Raw genomic sequence first — 13,640 nt, forward strand, 5'->3', positions numbered from 1 at the left:
TTGTGTCGTCCTGTGATGTGGTCACGGGGTACATGCGACATTGACACGTGCTTGTATGAAATGGAAGAGAGTTCCTCTAAGACCCCCAGTTCAGCAAAACCCTCAGTGGCACCAGCCCACCTTTACTGAGGACATACAACTGTACAGACAGAACCCGTGACCAGGTCTTAGACACTCACAGACTGGTAACCCCTATGCCACACACTGATTCTGAATGGCCTATTATCTATCAGGAGGAAGAGCAGCATTGTGGCAGCGGAAGAGCAGCAGTGTATCCTGCCTGCAGTTGCCTGGTACTCTCATCATGAGTTCTGTCTGTACAGGTGCATTTTTAAAATTCTCAGTACAGATGGGCAGGTGCCGAATAGGCTTTTCCTAAACTGGTCTTAGGGGACCCTTCATTGTTTTATTCAATCGTGTGTCGGTGACACATACCCCCATAATTATGCAACAATAGGACAAAAAATAGGAGCACTGAAAAAGCACAAGCACGATTAGCTGCTTCAGGTCACATTCAAATTTCACTGCACAGTACCTAATGGTTCCAACCTGTACACGAGAGCCAAAATTGTAATCAGACTGTGTTCCAAATAGGAGCAATCAGATTCAATTGAGATGCAGCTCCACAGCATCCTTAGAGAAGGGCTGAAACACCTGAATGTGTCAGCAGGTCAAGGGTTGTGCAGAACATCTTCCTGTCACTTATCATAGTGCGAACAGTTGTTTTATGCTGTGAAAAGTGTGGGAATTAACACCCCAGGGAATAGGGTGGTTTCACTGACACGCTTTATGCCACCTCCCACCCCCTCAGCCTTTTTGTGTCAATTCTGACCAGTGGTATGCCTGGAATGTTCGTCCTCAGCCACTCATCAGACGGTTTCTTCATTGTTGGTTGGTTGCACGGAGGGGGGAGGGGGTGCAGAGGAGGGGACTAAACAGCGAGATCATTGGTCCCATGACATAAAGTGACAGAAACTGAGGGAGGAGCAACACAAACAGATCAGTCCAGTCAACAGGAAAGTAAAATGGGCAAACAGACAGAAGGAACACTATGAGGCAGGAAGAGTAATGAAAGGGAAAGGGAGGGGGTGAAGCAGGGAAAGGCCGAGAGCAGGGAGCTCTTCAAAGGTGATACTCGCGATGGGGCACCAGCACCCCCACCAATGCACCCTGATTTCCACATCGTACCACGATCCCAGCACAACGGGAACACCACCATAGGAAGAAGCAGCAAGAAAATGGAAGACAAAATAATACAAAAGACCACAAGAAACATAGGAAAAGGGGGGATGGAAGAGAACATGGCCAGCACTGAGACATAGCCAAAGGCCTTCCAAACCACTCCAAGTGCTAATCGAGGGAATCCAATTCTGGAAGGAAATCCAGGTACTTAAACCTGAAAGAATCACTTTCATGAAGAAAACCAAGGACTGATGTAACCATGTGAGAGTTACCATAACAAACATGGAGAGTAGGAAGACATGTTTACTGTGTAGGGCTCAAAAGGCGGGGGCTGTCCATCAAAATATGGACCACCATGTGGGAGGCAGCGGCAACTACAAAAAAGTGAGGGAGGGGGGAGGGGTGATGTGTTACGGACTAAAAAACCATGGGTCAACCTGGTACTGCTGATAGGAAGCCAGCAGAGGATGATATATTCCTGTCTGAACGGGCGGAAGGAAAAACGCCATGCAGCGGATGTCCTCTTGATCGCAAGATGAGTCTGTCCATGGCTGAGCAAAAAGACATTTCACATGAAAGTGCAGCTGGAGGGGTCACAGAGAACTGGGTGGGTGGTGAGTGATGGTCATAATAACTAGCGCAGACAGTCTGCGGAGCACAGGAGCTCTCATAGAGGGGGCATCCACGTTCACCACATGGAGTGTCCAGTCTACAGCAGAAAAAATGTGCCAGGACATATGGCTTCATGTTACATGAATCAACCCTAATCCTGACCACCTCTGGAATGGTGTCCCCATCAAATGCCAGAACGAAGCTGCCGGTATCGATGCAACTATCCTTGTGGCCTTTCTGAACACACCAAACAAAATGAATGCCCTGTTGTTCGAGATTGCCCAGGAGTTCCTCATCAGTTTGAATGGTGAGGTCCCAATGAAAAATAACACTCACTACATTCTATTATCCTTGTTTTGTTTTTCTCGACAATCATTCTATAATAGCTTTTCAAAACACTATCCATTCTGAATTGTAGCATGTAACATGGCAGTGTGTAACTCAATTATTTGGTGCATAAGAAACAGTTTGCTGTAAACAAGTTTCTAACTGGAGAAAACTGAAAGCACGAATTCGAAGAATTCATTCACCCACGGAGCATCCTCTCTTTCAGCATAACAATACCAGACCAAACACAAGCACTACGACATCTGAAACAATCCGACATCTTGGGTTCGCTATCGTCAATCATCCCCCATACAGTCCTGAGTTACCCCTAACTGATCTTGAAATGTTTCCAATACTTAGAGAACACCTTCAAGGACCTCACTTTCATAGTGATGAAGTGGTGCAAGCAAAGGTGAGGTTGTGGATCTGTCAAGAGAGTCATCCATTCTAGAGTGAAGACATCAACAAACTAGTCTCTCAGTGGGAGAAATGCATTTGTTGCCAGGGTGACTATGCTGAACATGTAGACATGAAGAATAAAGATGTACCATGTTAATAAAATTTATTTTATTTAAAAAACTTTACAACTTTTCACATAAAGAAATTGGAGAGGCATTACTTTTTAGCATGCCCTCGTACAATATCATCAGCAAACCTCAAGTTTTTATTTGTTCTCCCTGAGTTTTCCTTGATTTTATTTACTGCTTAATGTAAGGATTGAATAACAATGGGGACAGGCTACAACCCCCGTCCGACTCCCTTGTTAACCACTGCTTCCCTTTCATGTTCAACTCTTATAACCACAGTTTACTTTCTGTACAAGCTGCATTTAATTGTTTGCTCCCCGTATTTTATCCCTGCTACCTTCAAAATTTCACAGAGTATAGTTCAGTCAACATCGTCAAATGCTGCGAGTCTGCAAATGATATAAACGTATGTTTCCCTTTCCTCAACCCATCTTCTAAGGTAAGTTGTAGTGTTAGTATCAAGTCGCATGTCCCTACATTTTTCTGTAGCCCAGACCGATCTTCCCTGAAGCCATCTCATACTATTCTTCTGTAAATAAGCTGTGCCAATATTTATGGTTCAGTAATATTCACACCTGTCAGCACATGCCTTCTCCAGAATTAGAAATTATACACTCTTCTTTAAGTCTGAGGGTATTTTAAACATCCTTTTAATTCAATAACAGTAGAGCAAAGACAATGCTTCTTACCAGTAGAGTAAAACCTCCACTGCACAACATATGAAAAGTGTCCTTATGCTCAATAAATTTCGTGTGCAAGTTTACACTGTTGGTGGGAAGCCATGAAAATGTTGGCTGATGGCTAATGCACTTCAAAAGAGTTTATTGTAAAGTGAAACAGCTATTGACAAGTACACATACGAGATGCACGTACAGCACAGATACACTGCACATTCGACATTAACACTACGAGGGAAGGAAAGCAGATGGACATACAGAGGTAGTGATCATTTAAGCATTAAATTATTCTGTGAAGTTGAAACTGAAATCTTGTCGGTACAAATCACAAAATAATATTTTACATTGCTTACAGCAAACAAGTACGTGTTTGCTGAAATTGGCACCAAGCTTAAATTAATCAATACCAGCCGAATTGTACCAATATACCTCTGCTACCAGCATTTCCTGTGATAAGTGTCAAATTTACTGAAAACGTTGTCACACACACACACACACACACACACACACACACACACACAAAGAAAATCAGAGAATTACGATTACAAGTGTATTCCTTTATAATGTTTCACCTTTGTGCAATGAGAAAATATAATTAAAAATAGGCATTCAACATGAAAACAAAAATTTTAGATATATTTTTAGTCACACTGGATATTAACCAAGTGGTGAAATTCACTGATCGTGTTACTTACATAGAATAAAGAACTTTATTTCCAACAACAAACATCAATGTAGGGAACACGGCTTCCTTCAATGAATTTATATAGGTCCTGTAAGAAACTTGGTGAAAACATTTGCATAAATGTGCTTAGCACTTCTGTAACACTTCCATTCTACGACACTATTTCATCAGTGGCTTCTTGTACATCACTCATCATTAACTGTTCTTCGATCTTCTACAGCAACAGTCGTGACAACTCCAGTGTAGCTAACAACTTTCTCAGAAGTGCTTCGCGAAGTGACAACTTTAGTCTGTTTTGGTTCATTGGTTCATCCCACAACACCCAAACCGTGGACTGCTGCTTAATTTCCGGCTTGTCAACATATGTCAAAGTCTTATCTCGTGTTACCACACTGTACACAAATTTTTTGTATTTTCTTGGTTGAATTTTTAAGTATTTCCTTACATCAATTGCCAAAAACCTGTTTCAGGGCTGTGATTAAATTGAGCAGAATCCACCTAGATCAAACTTACCTCACAACTAAACGTTCACACAAAAACGAACATGCTGCTGCCTTCAAAGTGCCTAAGGATACTTTTATCTCGCACCATGTCCCGTTTTTTGGAACAATAACTAATTTTGGTCAATCTTCATGAAATTCAACAATGACAGACTCAAAACAAGGAGAAAATTCAGCATACCAATGGACAGTTATGAGGGAAACTGGTTACATAAAATGCCATGAAGTGATTTGAGGCGCTATTACCAAGTTAGACCTTCACAAGAATTGTTGGGGGGCAGGGATGCCCAATTAAAACCTCCACACAATCTCTCCCCATCTTCCACCACTGTTTTTTGAAACACTCACTGAACTACTTAGTCAATTCCTGAGCTGCCATTGTTTTAACAATAGCAAAAGACAAATTTTAAAACAATAGTAATGTTAAATGCCAGTACCATTTATAAAATCTTGAAGCTAATCCTCATATTTTTAATGCACAACCACATAAAAGTCTCACAATCGAGGTGTCCTCTTCCCCCCCCCCCCCCAACCCCCCACCCCTTCCATTTACCCAATTAACAAAAGGTTTCAATTTCACCACTGTCAAGCAATTTTCTGCTAAAGCCAGTAATCTGCAGCAAATCTCTACCTGCTGAGTGAAGATCTCAATCTTGGAAGCGCTGCGCCCAAGCACCATGCCGAGGCAGGTCGCCAGTGGGGCGGCCAGGACTCGCAGCGGCAGCCCATTCCTCAGCACGACCTTGTGGTACAGGTCACCCAGCAGGCACACAAAGTTCATCAACTTGACTCCACCGTCTGCTGCCAACATCTTCTCCCGATCTAATTTGAAGAAAGTTATGGGATTATTTAAGATTGTCTTTTATCTGTTATATTATTACTACTATTAATTTACTTTTGAGTTCCACAACTTTACTTTCTGACCAATTGCAACATTATGCTGGACTGGAAACCAATTTTTGTATAAAAATTAGAAACAGTTATTTGAAAATAAAAAAGGAACAGCTACAGTTTTTATTTACCCAGTGAGAATAAATTAATGTTGACTGCATTTTACAGGCACTACAGGTAAACGAATATTTTGCATTGCATGTACAAGATGTTTGGAAATTCCTGTTACAAACTTCTAGTACTTGTAGAGGGGAGAGAGTAGATTTTGAATGGAACTTATTCTGGAAACTTACTATTTCTGTGCTACAACCATTTGGAAACAAATAATTGATTCCGTGTGACCCAGCACATCACCTGTTTTACAATTTTGCTCATTAATAGCAAGCACTTTGACAAGTTCTCTTCAATGTGGTGTAGTACGGCCCCCTCCACTTTGGGTATGCAGTGTCTCCTCGGAGGATCATAGTCCGCCTGCTGACAGTGAAGGTATCCTTCCACAAAGCTGTTGTAGGATTCTGGTGAAAGGGTATGCAATGGGAGTCAGACATCACAGAGAACAATCTCGATAAAAGTGACAAGTAGATCTTCCATTAATGTGAGTTTCTTGTCAGTGTATTCTGGAAACATGTACACAGTCCTTTGCTCTAACACTCACAGACATGTGAATGGGGCTCAGACTAGCCAGACAGGTAGAACAGATGTCAAATGACATCAGCCAATCTGACGTAACCATTCCCCACTGTGACTACACTACTGCATACCTACCTAGCAAACATGTTTTCAAACGGCTATAGCACAGAAACAGTATGTTTCTGGATGTGGGTTCATATTCAAAATATTATGTACTCATTCCCATCTACAAGTCCTACAATCCTAGAAGTATGTAAGCGAAATTTTTGAACGCACTATCTGCAGCTATCTCCAACACGCACAAATATCAGACTAACAATATTTCAGTAAGTGTATAAAAATCACTTTTGCAACAATAACTGTTTTCACAATAAGTTGTACCATTAACAGCTAGCTTACAATCAGTGTGAACAAGTTCATTTTACATCGTCTCTTAAATAAATGCACTATAATGGCATCTTGTGTAAAAATTATTTGCACAAAAACTTCTTCCTTCTTCATTATGTAGAACGTACCCAGTTGTATTGCACTTTCAGAGTCCAACAGCACTGCTACACTCTGCAAAGGGATATAAAACTTTGAGAGCATCTCCACATAACAGATAGGAAGAATTCCTAAACTGTGGCTCACGAAGTCAGTTGAAGGACAGACTGGCTTAATTATCACAAAACTCAGGTGGGTAAAACATGGCCAGTTATACTGTACACCCCTTGTACATTATCTACAGACTCACCAGCTAAACTGAGACATTTCTGGAGGTTTAGAACAAGTGGGGAGTTCTTGCAAGGTTCTGTGGATATGTACACCATAAAGCCACCAGCTATCATCTGGCAAGCAACGGCATGATTGAGCAATGGCACCATTCCCTCAAAGCCTCGCTTATGTGTCACGATACCACCTGGACGAATGCTCTTCCGATAGTTCTCCTTGGTCTGCAGAATACTTACAAGCCAGACACGGATTCCTCAGAGGAAAAACCGGTTAATGGCAAAGCATTTTGTTCAAATGGCTCTGAGCACTATGGGACTTAACATCTATGGTCATCAGTCCCCTAGAACTTAGTACTACTTAAACCTAACTAACCTAAGGACATCACACACATCCATGCCTGAGGCAGGATTCGAACCTGCGACCGTAGCAGTCGCGCGGCTCCGGACAAGCATTTTGTCTCCTGGGAGAATTTATTGATGCCAATTCTCTGCAATCCTCACCTCATGATCATCTAGACTTTATACATCATTTGTGGAACCATATAACTTGCATCCCTCACAAGTCTCCAGACACGGCATACCACCAAATTATGTGCTAAATGATTTGGACGATTGGTTGCACATAATGATTTTGTATGGACAGCATGAAACCACCATTACAGCCTCCTTATACTGATCCATCTGGCATTTTGAGGGGAGTTACGTGGATACTAGACACTGTGGCAAATGGCAAAACCACAATCTTCTCTCTTGATTGCACCAAGCCCACCTACAACTTCCAAGAGGCATTTCCAGCTGAAGCACCAAGCAGACAGGATCATTTTCCGGTACTGGCACCACACCCACAACCACAGTGACAATAACTGTCCTGCACTTTTTCTTGATGGCACTTCGCTTCTGCCATGGGGGCCACTGTAGTATCAGACACTTCATCTGCCGTATGTGAATGGTAGTGTTATCAGGGCTGTTAAAGTTGTAATTATGCACAAATCAGTGATGCCGTATACAGCAGCAGCTTTTGCACAACTAACCCTTGCCTGTGAATTTTTTTACATAGTTATGCAGTTTTCCCATCACACCTATTCTGATATTTGAGGGACTGCTCTGCATTCATGTATAATGTTTTCCATGCCTGTTAATTGAGTGTGTTATTCAAGAAAACAAACTTCTTATATTCCTCATTCCCGAGAGTGCTAATTCAGGATCTACCACTCGACTTTATAACAACAAGGATTGGATTTGCCTAATTCAAGCAGTATCTGACAAATATATTTAAAAGTTCTAAATTAATGTTTGGCACATCCACTGGTAACTGCATAACATTTCTTTTAGGTTTTCCAAATCAGTTTTTTTACACTTACAAGTAAATCATTTGCCATTATGTGTTTCAGAAAAAGTGGAAGCAGAGAAACATATTGTTATATATGATTTGTCTGGTCCCAAAATCATACACACAAATCCATCTGGATCTTCTGAGATACAGTATTCACACTCTCATCAAATTTTAGAACAATCATTTCAGATTTGTCAATGAGGTCATGTACTGTGCCAACCCGTATACAGTGTTGTAAAAAAACTTCTGATTTTTGCAGCTGCATTTTCTTTGCACTTTGACTATGCATAAATAACAAAGAGAATAATGTGACAAAATCTGCTGGGATCCAAACTGACAAATAACTCTTGACAGTGCCCAAAACCAATAAAATTTTCGCTCATGTATCATCATCTGATAGTAAACAGGATTGAACTGTACGGTGTTCTACAGAATGGTCTGTGGCTCGGAATACACTGCCTTATTTGATACTGGAACTCTTTATTAAAAAACCAAAAATAATCTGTATTAGCTAGTAAATAATACACATTTACCAATTAATAAATTGTACTTTCAGGTTAAAATATGTTTATACATTTTCTCAAAATTGAGACAAAATTCACAATTCCCTCCTTCAAAGTATTAATAAAAGTACCTCAGAGTGATGTATGACTGATTGTGTTGAAAACTGTTGTTGAAGCAGTGACTTCTGAAAATATGCACTGAAACTCTGGCGCTTCATGCTCTCAGCGTGACTTTCCAACACACTTTTCCCTTGCTGGAAACGCTGATCACTTTCTTGCACCATGTAAAAATAGCATTTGTACTGTTTTTGGGATCAGGAGCAACCCATGGAAACAGAAGCTCATAAGGCTTTTAATACTGTGTTGTGCTTGTACATGATTTCGACACTGAGACTTTTACATCCTCAAGGTGAAAAAACTAATATAAATAAATTGCTAACATGATTGTGTTTAAAGCCATACTTCAATTTTGTTCTGTTCATTCTTTATTCTTTATCCATATGTCGTTGGACAAACAGTGTCACCAACTGTGATTTCCAAGAGAGTGATCTTCTATTTGATGGTCTCCACAGTTGCAGATTTTATTTGTTTATGTCATTAATGGGTTTTCTACCTTTATTCAAGTACTTAAAAGTGAAAGAACTGGCAAATACGCAAAAGTATTTGAAAGAAAGTGGTTTTCTCAGTTCCTTTGACCATGTACTTTGCACTGCTTGGAACTACTGACTGCAATCCAGCACAGTGTGGCTTCGCAGTTAAGTAGCCATTAGACTGTGAACAGTCACTTGTTTGCAGTTGATCTGTGTTGATGTGTAAGCAGAAAAATGATGAATGAAGAAGCTACACCTGGTTCATCCACGTCTTATAACTCCGTTGACAAAGGGTAAAGCAAGAAAAACTATTATAAACATTTCGCAGAGCTGCGACAAGAAGAAAACGAAAACAGGCATGTACATTAGTGGGGTGAATAATTTCTCAATACTGATAATTGTATTAATGCAATGGCGAATTACCCCATGGTGGAACTTCATTCATAACATTATGTCAGTCTGTCACCATTAAGCAATCGTTCGGCCCCATAGATCTGTTTGATACATATCGATACAAGTCGGTAGTCTTCATGATTCTGAAATCTTGTTTTCGACTGCTGCCAACAACAGCGAACTATCAACTGTTACAATAAGTGTTACAATAGGTTTCTTTTAATTTCAGGTATTGTACTAAATTGAAAAAGAGCATCTCTATAAAGTGCTTTTATGAAACTTATTACTTCTGTGAGTTATTTCTACCACAGTAGCTGATCAGTACTTCATGCCTGATCTCAAAGCTTCATGTGACAGCTCAATTGATATAAAACTGTTATGAATTTTTGTGTACACTGATTCACCATCAGTAGTATGTGTATTATGTGTAGATTTATTTTTGAACAGTCAAATGCTATTTGAAATACCACATATGGTTTAAACTGATAATATATGAAAATAGACTGTATACACTGAAAATTTTTTAAAAGTCACTGTTTTTTAATTAAATTCTCCTGGTACTCAATTTAAATCTGACATCTTTTTTTAATGTTCTACAATTGTGTGATGTGGGGAAGGCAATAACAAAAGTCTATGACTAGGAAATGAGAAATCATCCGAATAACTCTAAAAACTTCAAAAAAGGCAGTGTTCCTGACATTTTCGGAGTGGGTTCATGTTGTAGAGAATTATTAGTATGTCCTTTTACTGTGTAATGCTAGTGATATGCTAGTTTAAATCCAGTTTGAGTTAAAGCATATTTTATATTAGCATAATCTGCAGTTTATGTGGCACACTGGTGAAAGACTCTGTAACTATATTGGCGTGGTTCATGGAGAGGGGGATGGGGAGTGGGGAAAGGGAGGAGATTGGAGACGGGGAGAGGGGGGGGGAGGGGTGGTGGGAGAGGTATGGGGACGGATAGGGAGGGGGGGAGGGGTAGTGGTAGGGGGAGAGGGGGGGACCGTTACTGATTCCTTTTAAAGTGAGAAAACGGGCACCCCTTTGCCATAGGGACCATATCCAATAGCAGCACAACAGCAGCCATAGGTGTGTTTCTTTTCTACACGTTCCCAAGCCTGATAAAGGTTTCTTTATACAGGATACGAAGCCTGATGACACATTTCTAGAAGTGCCAGACCAACACTAGAAGAGGTCTCTTTTCTAAGCTTATGTTTACTTAGTTACTTGAATTTTTCATTAATTTCCTGTAGAACGTTATTAGGAAAACTATACTGCCCACCAAATTATGTCATTGAATGTTTGAGAGGAAATTTTGATAAGACAGAACCCAAAAAAATCCTCTTTTCAAATTTTTTTATGTCAGATTATTAGAGCCATTAAAAAAGTGAAAACTGTTCTTTTCATTGGATCCCTTATTACATTTCATTCTTTACAAAAATAATTTTGCAGATCTGGATGCTGTAGAGATGTCTACAAAAAAGAAAAGAGAGACTTATATGTGGGTTTTCCTGACTCAAGCTCACTTTCTAGTTATCAGGACTATTGATATTATCTTCCACACAGAGTACTGAACAATTGTGGGGCATATGATAAAATGTCGGATTCAATTCGAGTACCATCAAAATATGGGTCCACTTTCAATGCACCTCCACCATGTGTTTTTCAAGGCTTTATATGAAGCTTTCTGTCAGGTTAAAACTGTGTTCCGGACCGAGACTCAAACTCAGGGCATACTCTCAAAATGCAAGGTAACGAATTCGAGTCTCAGTCCGGCACACAGTTTTAACCTGCCAGGAAGTTTCGTATCAGTGGACACTCCACTGCAAAGTGGAAATTTTATTCTGCAAGGCTTTATATGTTCACATTGCAGAACCAAATCTAGTTTTTAGATGTTTTAGGACAGTCTGTCTAATGAAAATGATACAAAAGCATTTGGAGAAGACTTTTCTGTAAAAGTGGGCCAAAAAATCCATTTTTGACATTTTTCTAAAAATCATCAATTTTGTCCTCAATCTGTTAACTATTGGAGAACAGTAGCAGAATAAAATTTTATATTCTTGGTCATTGAACTGGCAACTTATTACACGCAGGTTTATCCCTCAGTTTCTTTCGGAGTTACAAGAAACTGAACTTCAAATTTTTTCGAGTATTTTTCAGCTGACATTGCTTCAAATTATCCATACTTTGCTTAAGAGAGTGCAAGTTGTACAAGGTGGCCTTTTTCCAAAATCAGACCACTTTGATGGGAATGGCCCAGGAACTGGCACACCAAGGGATCATCTTTTGATTCACACCCAGCAGCAGTTTAACACTGTCAAGAAGATGCTCTTAGAGAAAACAACACACACAAAGAACTCTTATCAGCTTAAAACAGAATATTAGACTGTATTGGTCACTGAGGTGATACATATTGTTGCTATGTCCCCATACATGTCAAGTCAAAAATAATATGCTGTCACATAACTTAAATGCTTATTTTGATCAAGTGGAAACTTAAATGAGTATGTGTGGTATGGTGGCTCAGTTCTGCAGTGCCAGATTACAGATCCGAAGGTCCAGAGTTTGATCCCAAGTCACTCCTACGATTTTTATCCATTACTTATGACTTGTCTCATGACTGGCAATATTTGTTACTGTGATAAATAGAGTGTTGCACAGTGCTAGTCCAAGTTAAACTGTAGGTACCTTACAACTGGCTGGGTCAACCAGTTCAAAAAACTGAAGAATGTAATAACATACCACCTTCATTAGGATTTTGCCTGGCAAAGCATTGTGGTGTTCCAGTGATATTTAGTTTGATGACAGCTTTGCTGAGTGTGTTCTAATTTTTTTTTTTTTCCTAAAAATGTAAAGAATACCGAAACGAAGCATGTGCAAACATTAAGAGAGACAGAAGCAAGTGAAACAGACAGATCATTAACCCACCACTGAAAGTAGTAACAATGATCCATTCAGATTGTCATTTATGTTACTGGATTTCCTGCCTTAACTGACTTGCTATCACAAGGCCCCAGCACTAATCAGCCACACACAATGAGAACAGTGTGCATTGTGAAATACTATAACAAATTTACAACTCGAGAGACAATAATTATTTAAATAAAAATCAGTTTTCATAAGGGGCAATCAAAAAATTTCTGTTCGGAAGTCAGACAGTCTAGGACTGGTATGTCGATCAGGAAAAATCACCTCAAACACTGACCCATCGATGCACCTGGTTGAAGATATGTGTTTTACACACTGTGTCCTGATGTGTGAAGAAATTGTTAATTGCATGCTGCACATCCTCATCTGACAGAAATTGGTAAGCCTCTGAGGCCATTTTTAGGAGACTGAAGGCACGATAACTACATGGGGAAAGATCAGGACTATAGGGTGGGTGGTTGAGTGTCCCACTTGAGTTGATCCAGAATGAATCATGCTAGCCTCCTAGCTTGATCAACATCTTGAGTCAAATCACAACCAGCACAGAACTTGGTTCGCCATTCCACAACAGTTGTTTTCGAGGCACATGCTATCCTATACACATTCTTCTATCTCCAACAGATTCTTACCAGTGTTTGTCCATCAGCAGCCAACAAAATAACAACAGCACACTGGTCGTGTTTGGACACTTTTGGTAATAACTTAGCCATAGTTTACATTTCCACATTTACCGCACTCACATCGGAAAGACACAAATGCCACAATAATCCCTTCCCTACACGTCTATTCTTATACACCCGCATCACAATCATGCTATGTTGCAGCAACGCCCTCCAGCAGAAACTTTTTGACCACCCCTTATATTTTTAAATCTGATTAAAAAGTATACAACAATTTCTCCTAGCCCCATACAAATAGCTCAGAAAATCTGTGATTGTTAATCTTTAACAGCAATGAAAATGCTTGAAACAAAAAACATGGGGCACACACAATACACCGTTTTAAGCCTGACAAGTATTTTCATAGTTTTTAAAATTTCACAATCAAAAATATTCTGTACAGGATTAGGAATCCGTCTGGGGAAGGAGAAATTATTTTATTCTTTCTAGTCTGATTTAAAAATGTAGTATATTAAAATTTATTTCTATTTCA

The 13,640-nt window shown here is 39.8% G+C and overlaps 1 protein-coding gene across 3 annotated transcripts in view; it reads right to left on the minus strand.

Moving 5' to 3' along the window:
- LOC126425025 (uncharacterized) overlaps positions 1-13,640 on the minus strand; it is a 52,041-nt gene that overhangs the window by 8,422 nt on the left and 29,979 nt on the right. For all 3 annotated transcript variants that reach the window (XM_050087936.1, XM_050087935.1, XM_050087934.1), the window contains exon 4: positions 5,142-5,332. In XM_050087936.1, the coding sequence (XP_049943893.1) occupies positions 5,142-5,332 (191 nt within the window). The remainder of the gene's footprint in view (positions 1-5,141; positions 5,333-13,640) is intronic.

The sequence above is a fragment of the Schistocerca serialis genome, chromosome 10 (genome assembly GCF_023864345.2).
Source record: "Schistocerca serialis cubense isolate TAMUIC-IGC-003099 chromosome 10, iqSchSeri2.2, whole genome shotgun sequence".
In the NCBI taxonomy this organism is placed as follows: Eukaryota; Metazoa; Arthropoda; class Insecta; order Orthoptera; family Acrididae; genus Schistocerca; species Schistocerca serialis.